The sequence below is a fragment of the Petromyzon marinus genome, chromosome 34, assembly GCF_048934315.1.
Source record: "Petromyzon marinus isolate PM22_M1 ecotype Great Lakes invasive population chromosome 34, UKy_Petmar_22M1.pri1.0, whole genome shotgun sequence".
Lineage (NCBI taxonomy): Eukaryota > Metazoa > Chordata > Hyperoartia > Petromyzontiformes > Petromyzontidae > Petromyzon > Petromyzon marinus.
In genome coordinates this window covers 10,743,243-10,760,314 of record NC_133700.1, presented here as the reverse complement: position 1 = coordinate 10,760,314, position 17,072 = coordinate 10,743,243, and the positions used below count along the sequence as shown (strand labels likewise).

Below are 17,072 nucleotides of genomic sequence, written 5' to 3'. Positions count from 1 at the left end.
CGTGGCACAGGATGAGGGGATGAGAGTTAAGGACTGATGAACCAGTACGGGAAGGTACAGAACGGAGAACGGATATTACGATAAGTAGAAGAGGGGGGGGGGGGAGGTTCTGTTGTATGGGGCCGAGTGCTGGAGCACAGTGACAGAGATGAGGATGTTGCGGTGGATGTTGGGTGAGGAAGACTCAAGGTGGTAGAAATCGCAGAGAAGATGAGAGAGAATAAGGCTGCTGTGGTTCGGTCATGTTGAGAGACGACAGGAAATGATGTGGATCAGAAGATGGCAAGCGATGCAAGTGGAAGAAAGAGATCAAGAGGAAGGCAGGAGTAGAGGGGGGGGGCGATGTAGTGCGATCGGACCGTGGTGGCCCGTGGAGCGGAAAGAGAGATGGCGCAGGACATGGCAGCGTGGAGAAGGTTGGCAAGAACAGCGGACACCCCCATGTGTGTGGCACAAACGCGTGGAAGGAGAAGAGGAGGAGCAGGAGGCAGACGTCTTATGCTTCAACTTGAACTGGGGCGAAGCGAGTCAGCTTGGCAAATAGCTAAGGGAACGGGGAGGGGGGGGTGATCGAGACCTTGAGAACAGCAGGGGAGAAGGAGCAACCTCCCAATTTAGGGGGGAGGGGGGAGATTGACAGGAGTATTTGAGAGAGGAGCGTTCCCTGCATAAAACACGCTGAGCCATCGCCTAATAAGGGGGGGCCGCAAACTGTAAAGCCCTGCGCCTGTCGCTCTACGTGGCGCGGCTTGTAAAAGGATGCTGGGTGTGCCCCGTGCAACACACGCGCGGGTTGGGTGGCTCACACGCGACTCTCGAGGTGTCTGATCCAGCTGCTTCTTTGCGCTCGGCAGAGCACGTCTGCTGACTCGAACGCGCGCAGGTGACGCGATGAAAAACCGCTTCCCCACTCGATGCGTTTCCTCTCTCCGTGCACTCCCTCGCGCGAGCAGTTGGCCCCAAACAGGGATTTTTTTGGAAGGAATCAGAACGGAAAACCGCGCAAATTGTGACCCCCCGTGTGCACAAATGAGCACCGTCGATCCACCCCGTATGCACCACCACATCGTGTCGGGTGTTTGTACTCTGTACGGCACGGTTAGCTTTTAAAATCAGGTTTGCGGGGAACGGGAGATTAAAAAATCGGGCTGCCTGTTACTCACATCGTGCAAAACTCTTCTTAAAGAAATGCAAAGCTCCCCCGTGTAGCCTCAGCAGGCTGTTGGGGCAAGTGTTGTTAGCGAGCACCTCTTCTGGCCAGCAAGGCACACGAGGGGGTGGGTGGCCAGCACCACGCCCGGCCGCCTTTGTTTCCCCAGTGCTTATGTGTACACACGGCACCAGGTACTCATGTAAGGCTGAGTCAACGTTGCGGATGCCCAGGGTCAGTTTAGATATTCGTCACCGATGTTGACTGGACATCTGTGGACTACTGGACATCTGTGAAAGAGCTTCATAGCTCATCGGATTTCTCCAGGATAAAAAAATATTCTAACAAAGATAAGAATTCTGATTCTGACTGTGAGTGGGAATCGAACTCAGGTCGCCGGGTTCGTAGCGCAGCGTGATAACTGCTGCACTACCGCTCCCCACTTCTCAGAGAGACACACACACACGCACTATCTTTCTATACAGTACATGTGTATGTATGTGTGTGTTAAGATGGCTAACAGCGTGATTTTGAAACCCACACCCATTTTTTTACGACTTCTGAAACAAAACGTCGACAGAAATCCAATACGGGCAACAACGAGAGATAGCGCGTGTGTCTAGGAGGGCGTATTTAGGCACCGCAGATATGTTTTGAATTGCCAATATCCCCCAGGTCTTTCAGTTTCAAGGAAGCGAATCGTTTTCGTCTTTGCATCCCAAAGCAAAGTATTCAAAGTTCCACCTTTGGCTATGAGGATAAAAAAGTCGTTTTCACAAAGTTGACGCGTTTGGATGTTTTTTTGTGGCAGACAACCAGCACAGTTGTGCTGGTTGACTAAACACGCGTAGGTGAAATGGCATAATTAAAACGCTTAAGAAATGGTAAGTGGGTTTTGGGCAGGACACGTCACGGGCCTAGAAGGGACGATGGTCAGCAATGATAATGATGATGAGGAAGTGGCATCCAAGGGATGGTACACGCATCCAAGATGACATCCAGCGAGGGGATGTGGCCTTGAAGTCACCTCATGCAGGTGCTTGGTGGATCTTACATCGCAGGATTGTGAGAGGCAGCGGCCGCTTGGGGAGGCCTTCATCCAGCAGTGGATTGACAATGGCTGCCGCTGATGATAATGATGATGATGATTACAACATTTAAAACTGTGAGGTGCAATATCGACACAAAATATAAATCGCCCAGCCTCATGAATGTTGACCCGAATTAGAATCCGGAATAAATTGTCATTGTTGCGTGTAAAGTTAGCACGGTTGGCTACGCACGGTGCGAAAGAAGTTCCACATACCTACGTACAAAATAATAATGACAGTTTAAAGACTTAGAAAGCTGTTACAGATATAGTAACAAAGTTATTTAATATTCCCCCGTGGCTTTTTGATCACGGCCGGAAATGTCACGAGTGGCAGAAGTGGTTTAACGCATAGGCTTTCGCGACCAATATAATCCATAATACAGGGTTTTTTGAGGGGTGTATTATGGCAGAGGTGGTGTTGGTGTTCCAAAGAAAGGTTGAGGCGTGGCGATAGGAATCTGACGAGGACATCGCTGGAGGTTTGCTTCTGCCGGTTTCTCTTGCCAAGTGTTTATGCCAGAGACCGTGTCCTTCATTAAGAATTCACAGCGTACCCTCAGACGTCGCGAGGGATATTCAGTTCCAGCAGCTGGTGGCTGTCACCAAAAAAAAAACCCAGCACGCTGATCTATCAATAATTCAACCGACTGTGGCGGGCATGCAAGATGAACAGATACATTCTGGACGCAGTGGTGACACTTGTGCCTCTCAGCAAGGAGGGCCTGGGTTCGATTCCTGACTCAATCCATAAACAAAAAATGGCCACGGTGATTTTACACTGTAGATTGATCGGCGCACAGATAGCTAAGCTGATTAAACACAACAGCCAGTAAAACCAATAATCTGTCTCTCGTAACCAAGGGGCACAGCACGGCGAAAATTACAAACTCAGGCCCGGCAACCAGGCGCCGTACTGTGAGCAGGAATGCAGCGGGAATTCAGAGGAGCGTAAATGAGGCAGCATCAATCTAAATTCCACAATGGGGGGGGGCGGATGTGGCTGCGGCTGGGACTGCAGGACTGGGTTTGCCGTAGTTTCATAGCGGAAGGGAGGCCGATGTTGTTCTTGCGTCGTCAAGCCAAGGAAAGAGACATTCCGAAATACTGAACAATGCCCAGCACAAGTGCAAACAGGCTGAGCCATTGATTAATATCGATTCTAATCTTGAGTGCATGCATTTTTTTAGCACATTTACTGAGATGCCCAGAAGTCCGCTCAAACAACCCCCATTACTGGCATTGCTTGAGGCTTTCATCTAGCAGTGGATTTACGAAAGGCAGGAGCTGAAAAATGTCACTCCTAGAAGGCCCTTGTGGTCGATGGGATATGTAAATAAATACATTTTATTTATTTAAACCGGAGAGACAGAGATATAGGGAGAAATGCGTAGTTTCTGCTTGTTTACTTTGTTACTTTGAAGAGAGATGACTTTGTTCCTCTAGTCGTTTGGAGGATTAATTTCTCGTGGTAGTCACCAAGTCATCAGTGTCCAAGTCCAACAGTTCGAAATTATGTGCCACTAATTTGTGCAATCGTTAATATCTTTTGCCGAACGAATACATTATAAGGTCGCACTCATTACACACAAAGTGCTTGCCACAAATAAACAAAAATAGCTTGCTGATTGCATCAAGGAGCATACATCAGTACGCAAACTCCGGCCATCGTCGCAGCGGCTGTTGGCTGGCCACTGCATCATCGCGCGCTTTCAGATGCGCTTCTGCGGCTGTCTGGAACCTTCTTCCTTCCAGCAATAGGAAACCACTGGAGCTATGCACTTTTAAATCTAGATTGAAAACTCATGTCTTTAAAACTGCTTTTTTGTGTTTAGTTTGTTGTCGTCCCGTACTTCCGATTAGCACGGTTGGCTACGTACGGTGCGAAAGAAGTTCCACATACATACATATTTCCCTTCCAAAAGGAATATATGATCTCAGTCGGCTGTCACCCGGTTACGTGAATGAGATTAATTTGAATATGGTCAAGAATAATGTGTTTATGTTTATATAATGCAATTAAATATATTTAGCGTACACAGTACAGAATTACTTCAAACATAGCACACACTTAAATGTAATTTATGTACACTTCACGAGCACACGGTTCGCCGAATGTTTATTTAAAAGCATTTTTGCAGGAACGCTATTTGTATGGGAACTTTAAAAAAGAACTCCTTGTAACTAACCATCGTGATCCTGCCGTCAAAAATAAACAGAGCTCAAAGGCAATACGAAATCAATCAATCGCGCTCATTCCTGGATTAATCATCCGCTCCCTGTCAGACTCACCCCGCGCACCCACATGGCCCTGATGCCCTCTGTAGATGTAAATGACATAGGTACGTATTAAAGTACAACAATATCCGTTTTAGGGGGAGGAGCGGGGGGGCCGCACGGAGGTCAACAAGATATTGGGATGAGAGAGAGAGAGCCTGCTCCGGTTACATTTTTTCCGGCGTGAAAGCGAGACTAACGTGGGGGCGACCACAATGCAGTGCGCTGTTGATCACAGCCTGCGCCGCCCTTCCTTTCCTGTCAAAATCAGAATCGGTATTGATACTGGAGGAGGAATCCGATAAGCTGTGAAGCTCTTTCCCGCAGATGGTCCAGTCGGGGCACGGGGTAAGAACGAGGCGACAACAAATACTACACAAACGCGATAGGAGTGAAAAGTATAGGAATGTTAAACAAATCGCTTAAAAAATGTACAAATTTAATTAAATCATTTTTTATCTTGCCGGATAAAGCCCGCTGAGGTATTAACTTATTTTTCATAAGCGGCCTGGCCGAAATAAATGATAGCTCAACAAAGTGGCGTATCATATGGAAATTTACAGAAAACAAAATAATACAAATAATTTCAATGCATGCTTATAAATGTGGAGAGTAAAAAAAAACAGAGAACCCGGAGAAGAAAAAAAAATCCACACAACCATGGGGAGAACATGGAAGCTTTAAATATACAAGCGTCAGGGTTGGGATCGAACCGGACTGTTGCCAAGGGCCTTGATAAAACAAAAACCCCCGGCACGATTCCCAGAAGCCAAACCGGCGCTTGGGCTCGGAGGTGGCACGCAAACCAAACTGGGCAGCCACACTTTGAGAGAAGCCAAATTGCTTCGAGCACCCCGGGGATATTTTGCCTTATTGTATTTATAATTGTGACAATCGTCAAATAATGTGCAGTGTCTCATAAACATCGGCGGCTTTCTTGCGCTGCCGGTAAGCTGTGCGGAATGCGGAAGCAATAGCTATCGGAATGAAATGCTGTAACGCTTAAAGGGGGCATTTCCTCAATCCATGAAGCTATAACCTTAATTTTCCATAATTTTATTCCCGCTGTGCTATCAGCATCATTTAATGCGACAAAGACATTTTCACGTGGAACTCTGGAGCAAGCAGTGCATCACCCTGCATTGTAGAATGGCCTCTAGGAGTGAAACGTCGGACATCATACCTAATAATGACGCGGAACGACCAAAAAAAATCTAGCGGGAAGTGTAATTAAAATTTATCAAAGTAAACAATGTTTAGTTATATTCTTAGTTCTTTCGGTAAAGTCACGTTGAAGGGAAACAACAAAATAATAAAATATATATAAAACAATAAAAATTCTCACGACGTTTCGACCATAACACAAACGGTCGTCTTCAGGTGTGTCGGTTTGCATAAATTTATTTATTTTTTATATATATTTTATTATTTTGTTGTTTCCCTTCAACGTGACTTTACCGAAAGAACTAAATATGAATTACTGCAGTCACGAAAGCTTTAAATCAAAATGTTTAGTTAGTTTCCCTCCTAATCTCGGTCCGATTATTTTGAAGTCGTCCCTGTTCATGAGCCCATTTGTCCAGTGAGGGCCGTGCCGATACGAGTGGGATCACACGCCGGGATCGCGGCAGCCAGAGTCATTTCAAATGCGAGCATCGCGCGGGGGCATCATTCGGCCGCACAGCAACATCTGTGTTCCGGTGCGAGTGCTTGTGTCCAGGCGGCAGAGCAAACACAGATCACCTTCCGTCGTGTCGCGCTCAAAGCAGGCGATGTTTGCGCAAAAAATTATCCGTTCCACTGAGTAAGCTGCACTGGTCAGCAGTCTTCTTTTTTTTACGGCTGACGCAGATGCAGAGCAGCAACTACAATCTCACATGCAGGTGGTCAAGCCGGACAACAGCATCAGGAGCAGTGGAGTGTATCATCAACGCGGTGATGTCTCCTTCGTGTTTGTGGATCGGGGCATTGCGTTGTTATACGTTGTACGGTCTGTCCTGGATGGCCGCACTTAATTTGTGCATTGGGTATCCGCATCTGCCATGGTTTGTGCGGATGAGTGATACTGTCTTCCTCTCTCTGCATGGGGCTTTTATGGGGTCACAGGATTCAAGATCAAACGGCCAGCTTTTCAAGTGTTAAGCTGCCCGTGTGGGCAGCTTAAAAGCACAAATGGCGGTGGGTTGCTGGGCGGCTTAGAATTCCAGGAAGGAGGGTAGGTGAATTCGTGTGTTAAGATAATGAGCGAGCTCTATTGAGATCTGATCGGTCGTGCAAATTGTCAGGTGCTGTGGGTTTTAAGGTCTCTGCCCACTAAGCGATGACTACTCACGTGCATAGTAGCATTATAAACTAAACCACACACTAGTTTTTCAAAAACGACCTGGCCACAATTGATAGCTCAACAAAGTGGCTTATCATGTTGACATTTATTGCAGTAAAATACTCTAAACGCATGTTTCTAAATGTGGAAGGAAAAACCGCAGGACCCAGAGAAAAATCCACGCGACCACGGGGAGAACATGCAAACTCCAAATATACAGACGTCAGGGTCGAGATCAAACCCACGACCTCCTGTATACCACGAGAAGTAGTTAATATCTCGCCACAATGGCACCCTTACTTTGGTTTCTCGCTTAATTTTGCCGCATTCACCTCTGACCTAATTATTATTTTTGTCACGCAGTACAGCACTGGGATCGCAGTAACATGTTGATGATCAAAATGGCCGCACCACTTTTCTCCAATGATCTTCCCCGTTGTGTGTGAGGGAAGACATCCATAAGTTTTCACTATACAATTGTATGAAGTTGAACTTTCGTCAAAGTGTGAATCTGGCTCTATACCTATATAAACTATGACTGTTCTTTGTAATTGTTATGTGGCTGTCTTGTACTCAGTCTCTGATGTGGAAACAGAAGAAGTGATTTTCTAGTTTTATGTGAGTCTGTGAAACCCGGATACCTTTCAGTAAACCGAGATCCAACAACACAGAAACCAAAGTAAGGGCGCGAGGGTAACGAGACGTTAACTACCTCGCCTGGTATGCGGGAGGACGTAGGTTCGATCCCGACCCTGACCCCTGCTGTATATTTGGAGTGTGCACGTTCTCCCCGTGGTCACAGGGATTTTTCTCCGGGCCCTCCGGGTTTGTCCCTCCACATTTAGAAACACGCGTTGACATTAGTTGACTGCTCTACATTTCCACACCATGAGCCACTTTCGTTGAGCTACCGCTTGTGGCCAGGTCGCTTCTGAAAAAAACAGCTACATATCTCAGTGGGCCTTACCTGGTAAAGTAAAAAAAATATATTTTAAAAAATTGTAGTTTAAAAATGTGGGAGCCCCCTATTTACGGTGCTGTCCTCCCGTGCACCCCTGCACCCTGGCACGTGCCCTCGTGAGCAGCCACTGACAGACCCTAAATCACGGAGAGCTCAGAAATCTCGACCCCTGACACGGCGACCCCGAGCAACGTGGGGTGGCATTTTGCGTCGTGAGACGGCAAATTTGGCGCGGTAACAAGCCGGCTGTCTTGCTACCGCTATTTAACCCGTGCGGAATTAACCGCACGGGTTAAATAGTTAAATCACGTACGTGTCATCGGGGACAGCGGCCGAGGTGGAATGACTGGTGTGGAATATTTGTTTTTTTATGAACGTGTGCACGTTTGGTATACTGTAAACAAGCGCACTGTAACGATGCATCGATTAATTTATTAAATATCGATGCTTACGCTCGCAAATACACGCACAAAATGACGCATGAAATAATATTTTTTTTCCATGATCCGTAGATGTTGTAAGCAATTGGTTTGCACAAACTCGGCAGGCTAGGAGAGAGAGCCTCTACTTGCAACATACGGTCAAACGCAAAAATTAGCTGTCGGATTGAATTGTGACCCGCGTTTCATGACAATTCATGGAATTGGGAAAATGGCAGAGGTGGTGGTGGTGGTGGTGGATGGGGGGGGGGCTGAATGTTTATCAGTTTTGCTCAGTTTCGTTTATGATGCCTTCGCAGGGCGGAAGGAGTAGAGAGAGACCGAGGGTGAAATGCGAAGATGCGCCAGAGTGAAATACGAGGGTAGAGTGGATGTAAACTATTCAAACTAAACTATTTTAGTTTTTAATAGAGAAGAGGGCCAAAATAAGAAGCACAGAGATAAGAACAATCCCTGCAGCTGACCCCGTGCAGAAATGGGACTGTCGCCTGAGAAGAGGAAGTCTTGATTGGGTTCATTCGTTGTGCTTACTTAACGCGAGCAAAGCGCTGTGCTGGTTTCGACATGCAGTGCCTCATCAGCAGTGTCAGGCGTGCTTGAACATTGGTTCAAGCACGCTGGTGAATTTGCCCGATGTTTATAGGCAAAGGACCCTTTCTTGAAGAAACTGGTCCTTGTTTGCGGCAAAAAAAAACACAAAACCCAAAATAATCGTGTGGCGTCCGTGCGGCAAATATAAGTGACAGAATGACTTGCATACCGTACCCGCGATTGTCTCTCCGCATTAAAACAAAAAAATCTTAACTATTATTTTGTTACGCAACCCATGGGCCGCCACAGCCTTGTGGCACCGCCTCGTTAGGCCCGAGACGTCTCGCCCCGCGCTCGACCTGCGGCGGCGTGACCTCGCGCGTAGCACCCGCAGGGTCACGCGGCGAGTGTGTGCGCGCGGAAAACTGACCTCATGAATAAAATAAACTTTGGCTCCGGTGTAAATTCCCATCCTCACGACGGCACGCACCGCCGCGTTCATTCCTGTAAAACGAGAAGAAATGACATAACGATGATGGTGAAATTCGCGAGGGACAAGTCATATAATTTATTTTATTTGTTTTCAAAGTTTACAACAACTGCAAAGTAGGGAACACACCCAACGGGGGGGGGGGGGGGGGGGTGGGAGGGTGGACGTTCATCACGGAGATGGAGCGATAAAGTCGGCTCCTGTGCAGTAGCGAGATGGATTGTTGCATCGCGAGACCCACGAGAGGTGGAGACAGCTGGGGGAGGCTTTCATCCAGCAGTGAATCGGTCATGGCTGATGATGAACGCTCCACGTCTGACCGCGTGCTGTCACTGCACCGTGATTCGCGGTAACGGAATTACCGCGTGGGACACTGGACCCGCCAATCGCAGAATTCAACATGGGTATAATGTTGGGCTCTTGTCGTTGAGCCATATTACACGGCGGGCTGTTGCAATGCATAAATGGGCCCGTTTCATCGCCGTGCGTCTAATACTGGACGCTTGCTGCGCTGTAATTCTGTTACCGTGAAATCGCCCGCGTGCATAGCTGTTGACGCATCCATTTGGTCAATGTCGGAGTCATAAATGTGGCACTAAATGAGCTGCCAATCATGCGCCCGCAGTGCAGTCTTTGCTTTGGGCTGCTGATGCAGCTTATGAGATTGTGCTGTGACGTAATAATTTGTATACAAATACTGTGTACTCTTCATTGGGGTGGAGCGGTGGCATTAGTGGTCAGCACACTGCGCTGCGCATCTGGCGAAGAGAATCCAACTCCGGGTCACGGCTAACACCAGTGGCGAGTGATATCCTAACCGGCCCTGGCCCTCCCACTTCTTCCAGCCCGCCCTCTTACAACAACCAGCACTGACCATCGTGGTGAAATACGGTCAAACAACCCCCGCCTGACGGACAACGGCTTTGTGCGAGGCCTCAATCCCAGCAGCGGGTTTGCAGAGCAGGCGCGGTTGCGCGCTGAACCGGCAAATCAATTTACATCCCAACTGTGTTGCCACAGAGTCCTGTCTTGCGAGTTGAAAACTGGTCGGTGGAGCCCCCCTCCCCCTCCCAGGGATTACAGCGCACGCTCATTTCATTTGCCGGATTCGCGACAAAGGTCACCGCTGTCGGTAGCCGATCGCGGAATCATCCGACTGGCTCGTGTGGAGTGTGTTCGTTTTCGGCGTCGATACGCACGCATGCCTGCGTCGTGGCGTGGCCCGGTGAAAGTGCGCCCCCCCCCCACCCCAGCCCACCGCGACTCTCCGAGTGACACCGACAGACTTGGCGCGAGCTTCGCCAACGTGACGAAGCGCGCCCAGCTCATGGCTGACCGCTGCCGCTGACTCTGGGGGTTCAGGACTCGACAAATGGGGTTCAAGCTAAATGCCAACGAAGTGATCACAAGGCGGGACGTTAACTACCTCGCCTGGTATGCAGGAGGTCATGGGTTCGATCGCGACCCTGACGCCTGCTGTATATTTGAAGTTTGCGTGTCTCTCTCCCCGTGGTCGTGTGTATTTTTCTGCGGGTCCTCAGGCTTTTCCCTCCGCATTTAGAATCAACATCACGCGTTTAGAGTATTTGGCTGCAATAAAATTTCACAGAAGCCACTTCGTTGAGCTATCACTTGTGGCCAGGTCGTTATATAGCTCAGTGGGCCTTACCTGGCAAGATAAAAAGTTTAGTTTACATGCAAGCCATCAACCCCGTTCCAACGTGGCCTATTTTTTGCCGAGGCTGACATTTAAGCCTGATCTGAATGTGGGGAGCTCATCAAAGCATATTCATCTCTAAAAATAAAAAAAAAACGCATTCATATTTAATGAGGGCCTTTTAGATGTTTTACAATCGCTCGACCGTCACCTTTCGTCGCTGATCGTGAGAGTAATCCGTTAGGTTTGCAGCCCTCTGTTTTATGATTGACTCTTATATGTCGAGCACATAGCCATCCATGTCGGAGTAATGTGCGATGCAGGATTTAGATAACGTGGCCCCCGTAGCTATTGGAAAAGATGTTCATTAAAGCATTTACTTGGGGGCAAAATCTGAATGCATATTTGCGGCAGCATAATCGCACGTTAATTATGCAAACGCGCATTAGAAAGACATTGACAAATGTCCCAATGCAGGACCCTCATTTGAGAGTCTCTTTAGGTTCAATGAGGCCTTCCCGGATAAATGTAAACACCCATGAAAAATGCCTCTTTCTGGCATTGCTAGTTCACTAAGCATGTCGGTCATCATGATAAATCTGGTTTAGATTTTAATCCTCTTTTGTAAAGGATAAGTGTGAAATTTTTAATTAAGTTTAACTTTCAAATTATTGTATTCCCATTTGACATTTTGCACCGAGCAGTAGATGTTTTAAGAGTATTGTACAAACTGTGGTACCATCCGTTATTAAACATTTATAATTCGACAGCTATTTGAACTGCACGGTTGAAATGTAAGCAACATACATCTTCATCACCATCGGCCATGAGTTATCGACCGCTGGATGAAGGCCACCGCAAGCTGTTGCAATATCTTTATAGTTTACAATGCCTCACCTAGTATACAGGAGATCATGGGTTCGATCCCGACCCTGACGCCTGCTGTACAGGGTGTTTAAAAGGATGGATGCCAATTTCAAAGCAGTATATTTCACGATGGCAACATGTTACAATTACACAAAAAGTTACAAACGGTTTAATGAGTTATCAAGTTTTACTAACCATTTTATAAATGCTCTATGTGCCATTCACCTGCTGTAAGGACAACATCGAGACGATAGCTGAATTAGTCCCAAACGCCTCTCAAAGTGTCTTCTTCCACTGAAGTCACCGCTGCCGTGATTCTGTTTTTGAGGTCATCCAGATTAGTCGCTAATGGTGGCACAAAACACCACGGGTCTTTGACGTATCCCCACAAGAAAAAGTCGCAGGGTGATGTCTGGGGATCTTGGGGGCCAAGAGTGTAGCGCCAAGTCTAGGGGTCCCGTGCGACCTATCCAACGTTGAGGCAGTGTTGTCTTTTGCGAATGACTGAGGCTAGGGGCTGTTTGTGCGCTGGGAGAGGTATCTCGTGGTAATCATTTGAAACTCTATGCTTCGCCCTTTCAAGTGGTAAGAGTTTCATTTATCGTCGGTTCGTGGTTGCAGAGATATAGCGATTTCAAATCGGGTCCAACATTTAAAAATACCCCTCTGCTGCGATACATTTCCACGTGATAAGCCACTTCGTTGGGCTATAATTTGTGAAAACCAGGTCGCTTCTGGAAAAAAAGAGCGCTATTATAGCTCAGTGGGGCCTTACCTGGGACAAAAAAAACCAGTTTGAATAGCATAAAATCTATCGGATTTCAGCACACGAGGGCATTCCACCACTTCATGTCCCCAGCGGACATACAAGTCAGACACGTTGCTTGGCTGGCGTGCGTCCGTCACAGCCCACCCCCCCTCTCCAGCCTTCATTTTTGTCTATGGGACATCATCGCTTCCTGTACAGTAAACTCACTCGTTTCAAAGTTCCGTGACCGAGGAAACTGACTCGGTCGGTGTCGTGGTGGCCTCTCCCCAACGCGAGGGGGCGGGGGAGGAGGAGGGGAGGGCACGCTCACAACGCGTTTGAAGATTCATAATGACAGGGCTTTGGAGTCGCCTTCTCAAGCCACGCGTGACCGCCATTCGTTACTGCGCCACCGGGCTTCGTTTGTGACCGGGGAGGCAGCAATGGCGAGGGGGGTTATTATTGCGCAATTCACCACCCCCCCCCCCCCCCTTAATCGGACCTCCTTCCTCGTCTTCCTCCCAGAACGACTGGGCCACTTCGCGTGCACTGTTGCCAGCTAGGCTCTGTTAGTGTGGGTTGAGCAAATGCCCTTTAGTGGCACTAATTGAGGGACGTTCGTGGGGAAATTGGAAATGTTAAAACTGAAATGACCCCGACCCCTGCCACATTTGAGAGTTGTGTTTCGTTTTTTTTATTTATTTCCTAGAAACATTCCTTGCCTATGCCTGGGATCTCATTCTTCAAGCGATCGAGAGTTGCCAGGTTGACGAGCTGGGCCATTCCCATTGATTGTCGGAAACAAGCTTAGCAGAACAAACATAGGCAGAGTATAATGTATTGAATTATACATGGCACGTGCTGTTTTCTGCGAACATCATCGCCCTGTTACCCACAGCTCCCGTTATCTGAAAACCCAATCAACCTTTATTTTGCCCGGAGATGGATTATTATTCCTCTTTGTGTGTTTATTTTTATCAAGATTAAGAGTGATCCGGAAGTGGCAGCCCAAAGGGACTTTGTTGTTTCAACACTGATCTTAAATGACTGTTCGTGAATACTGTATCATTATTCACTGCATTTAAAGAGGCCGTTGTAGGCTGCCGCGGGGATACGTTGTGAGTAGTTGGGCAGTGCAGCAATAATCAACTGTTGTACTGTACTATGCTCCAACCTCTATGCTGTACCTGCCGTCACCAACCCGCCCTGACTGGTGTGCTGAAGAATTGTCAAATAATTCCGACGACCCGCACGACGTGGGGCGTGGAGGTCCTCATCCAGCAGTAGATTGACAGAGCTGGCTGTACACGTAGTGCACTTCACTGGCAGTGATGTGTTGATCTGGGGTTCGGTGACCTGATATTGTCAGGTACCCTGTTGAATGACGCCGAGCGTTCCGATGACATGAAAACGTGAACTGGGAGGTTATCACGGGGTCACGTAGTATTCTGGACATACAAAAACACGTGTAAAAAAAAACAAGAGTTCAAAGTATAATTTGTGGTCATCGTTTCCATACTTTTCTCAAAACGTTTTAGCCAATTATCAACCGGTCAAGCGCGTGACAATTTATTTGTAAATGTTCTGGGTAGACTTTGTTTCACTGGGGTCCCGCTAAGGTTTGCTCCATTGTGTGATGTATATTTCAGAGATATTTACCCTTGTTTGATAAACACGTTGTTTGTTTGTTGTCATTATCGTAACCGGATTCTTAGGATTATTCATCTACAGAAAGACGCAACCGCAACGTTGCCTCGGCATCACAACTGTTACACAGATCGAGTTACACGCACACAGCTACCGGATTACAAGACACAACCCCAACTTTTGCTTGAAAAATACCGAGGTGAAAAATGTGTGTTGTTATCCTGTGAATACAGTACAGTATTATAGCATGGTTTATGAACACGCATTTCCGTAACCGTTTCCTTGGTTACGTTTCAGAAGTTAAAAAATTGTTTCCCCTTAACCCTAAACGTACTTTCCGTTAACATTTCCTCAGAACTCAGAAGTTGTAATTGTAAAATCAGTTTTGAGCCCTGCTATCCCAGGAATTCAATTAAGCATGTGTAATTCGATAAGCGCCTTTATAGATCACACGCCAAAAAGTACAATTAGGTATATTATATTCCCGTTATTAAACATTTTTAGGCTTGTCAAAAAAAACTAATGTCGGCAGGAGGTGAGTTCAAGTAGCTAATTCACCTCTCAATGATGGACATGAAGACCTCTCTTGCTAACAGTGCTATAAACTAAACGATATAGCGGCCTGGCCACGAATGATAGCTCAAATAAGTGGCGTATCATGTGGACATTATTTTATAGCAGCCAAATACTCTAAACGCGTGATGTTTTTTTTTTCTCTAAACGTGGAGGGAAAAACCCGGAGGACACGCAGAAAAATCCACGCGACCACGGGGAGAGAGACGCGCAAACTGCAAATGTACAACAGGCGTCAAGCGTCGGGATCGAAGCCACGACCTCCTGCATACCAGGCGAGGTAGTAAACATCTCATAGCCACCGCAGCGTCCCTGGCATCTCTCGCTCGCTCCTCTGCTGGCGGACGGGCCTCCACTAGGAGCATCAAGTGGGTATATTTGGCCTACTCTTCCACGATGGCCAGACGTCTTGGCACAGGTGGGAGTACCCACACTTTGTTCCAGCGCATCCATTCGTACCGCTGGCTGAGCTGAGGCAGGTGGGGGGGGGGATACAATGAGCTTGTCCCATTGTCTTCAATGCCACGCCGGGAGAGATCGAATCGACCCACGGATCGCAATACTCCAGTGCGCTCATGCATTAACCGCTACTGTAGTAAATTTAGACTTTAAACTTTCGTGACTTGCAGGAATTCATATTATTGGTTCTTTCGGGAAAGTCACGTAAATAGAAAACAAAAATGAAAATAAAATCATGAAAATAATAAGATTTATTTTTTAAAATTATATTTATTTTATTATTTTAATTTTATCTTATTTTTATTTTATTTCCATTTTTTGTTTTCTAGTTACGTGACTTTACCGAAATATCCAAGAATACGCTACTGTAGTGGCAAGCAGCATCCCTTGGCATTAGGAAGCCTCGTGTGTGATACCATCATGGTGAACAGTAGTGGTCAAAATCCACTGCTGGATGAATGCCTCCCCGAGCTGCCACGCAGAGTGGTGCGCCTCGCACCTGCTGCACGCGCGCTGTGATTTGCGTTTTCTCCGTCTAAGACGTTGGTGCGAACGCAACCGCTTTCTCTGTGTGTCTCTCTCTCTCTGTGTCTCTCTGTGTGTGTGTGTCTCTCTCTGTGTGTCTCTCTCTCTGTGTGTGTCTCTCTGTGTGTGTGCCTCTCTGTGTGTGTGTCTCTCTCTCTGTGTGTGTCTCTATCTGTGTGTGTCTCTCTCTGTGTGTCTCTCTCTGTGTATCTCTCTCTGTGTGCCTCTCTGTGTGTGTCTCTCTCTCTGTCTCTCTGTGTGTGTGTCTCTCTCTGTGTGTCTCTCTCTCTGTGTGTCTCTCTGTGTGTGTGTCTCTGTGTGTGTGTGCCTCTCTCTGTGTATCTCTCTCTGTGTCTCTCTCTCTGTGTCTCTCTGTGTGTGTGTATGTCTCTCTCTGTGTGTGTGTGTATATCTCTCTGTGTGTGTCTGTGTGTGTGTCTCTCTCTGTGTGTGTGTCTCTCTGTGTGTGTCTCTCTCTGTGTGTCTCTCTCTGTGTGTGTCTCTGTGTGTGCCTCTGTGTGTGTCTCTCTCTCTGTGTGTGTCTCTCTCTCTGTGTGTCTCTCTCTGTGTCTCTGTGTGTGTGCCTCTCTGTGTGTGCCTCTCTCTGTGTCTCTCTCTCTGTGTATCTCTCTCTGTGTGTGTCTCTGTGTGTGTGTGCCTCTGTGTGTGTGTGTCTCGAGGTCGCGTGCTCTCTCTCTCTTCTCGCAGAGAGAGAGCACGTCTGCCGAATAAATGTGCCCTGACGTCATCCAACGCTATATTCTCTGCATCAGCCGCTGGCAAATCAGGGAGGAGTGTGGCTCCTTGTCCCTCTCTCTCTCTGCAACACATGTTCACTATTTTGTCAACCCCAAAGTCATGGCAGGGCAATTGTGCGTGTGTGTATTTATGTACGTGTGTGTGTGTGTACAATAGTGTATATAGACAATGTCCCTGTACTCTACACATACAACATTGTTTTGGGCGATGATGTAACCATGCATATGTAGGTTATTCATCCGTCGTCAAATGCCATGAGGCATCCACTGCTGGATGAAAACTTACGCAAGCCGTCGCTATCTCCCATGGTCACACAATGCAATCATTCACCGAGCTCCTGCCAACAAGCCGATTCCATCACTCCATCTCCGCGACGCTCGTGCAGGTGGGTAGTGTGCAAGCAAGCTGAGATTGGCTGAATTGATTTATTGATCGACTGAAGTCTCCGTAACGAGGCGAGAGCTCATCGCGGACAACCTGGTGCAGAGCGGTCACCCATACAAGCAATATCCAGGCTTAAACCTGCCGATAAATATTACATTCTAATATATAGTAGACTGACGTTTCAGGCAATG

At 47.4% G+C, this 17,072-nt stretch overlaps 2 protein-coding genes across 2 annotated transcripts in view; one reads left to right on the top strand and one right to left on the bottom strand.

The window, feature by feature from the left end:
• Nucleotides 1-17,072, bottom strand: part of LOC116948704 (ATP-dependent 6-phosphofructokinase, platelet type-like) — a 69,576-nt gene that overhangs the window by 51,558 nt on the left and 946 nt on the right. Inside the window, exon 2 of the mRNA XM_032965676.2 lies at nt 9,203-9,276. Coding sequence (XP_032821567.1) covers nt 9,203-9,276 — 74 coding nt within the window. The remainder of the gene's footprint in view (nt 1-9,202; nt 9,277-17,072) is intronic.
• Nucleotides 15,877-17,072, top strand: part of LOC142929779 (uncharacterized) — a 93,017-nt gene continuing 91,821 nt past the window's right edge. The window contains exon 1 of the mRNA XM_076071706.1: nt 15,877-16,882. Coding sequence (XP_075927821.1) covers nt 16,814-16,882 — 69 coding nt within the window. The 5' untranslated portion in view covers nt 15,877-16,813. The remainder of the gene's footprint in view (nt 16,883-17,072) is intronic.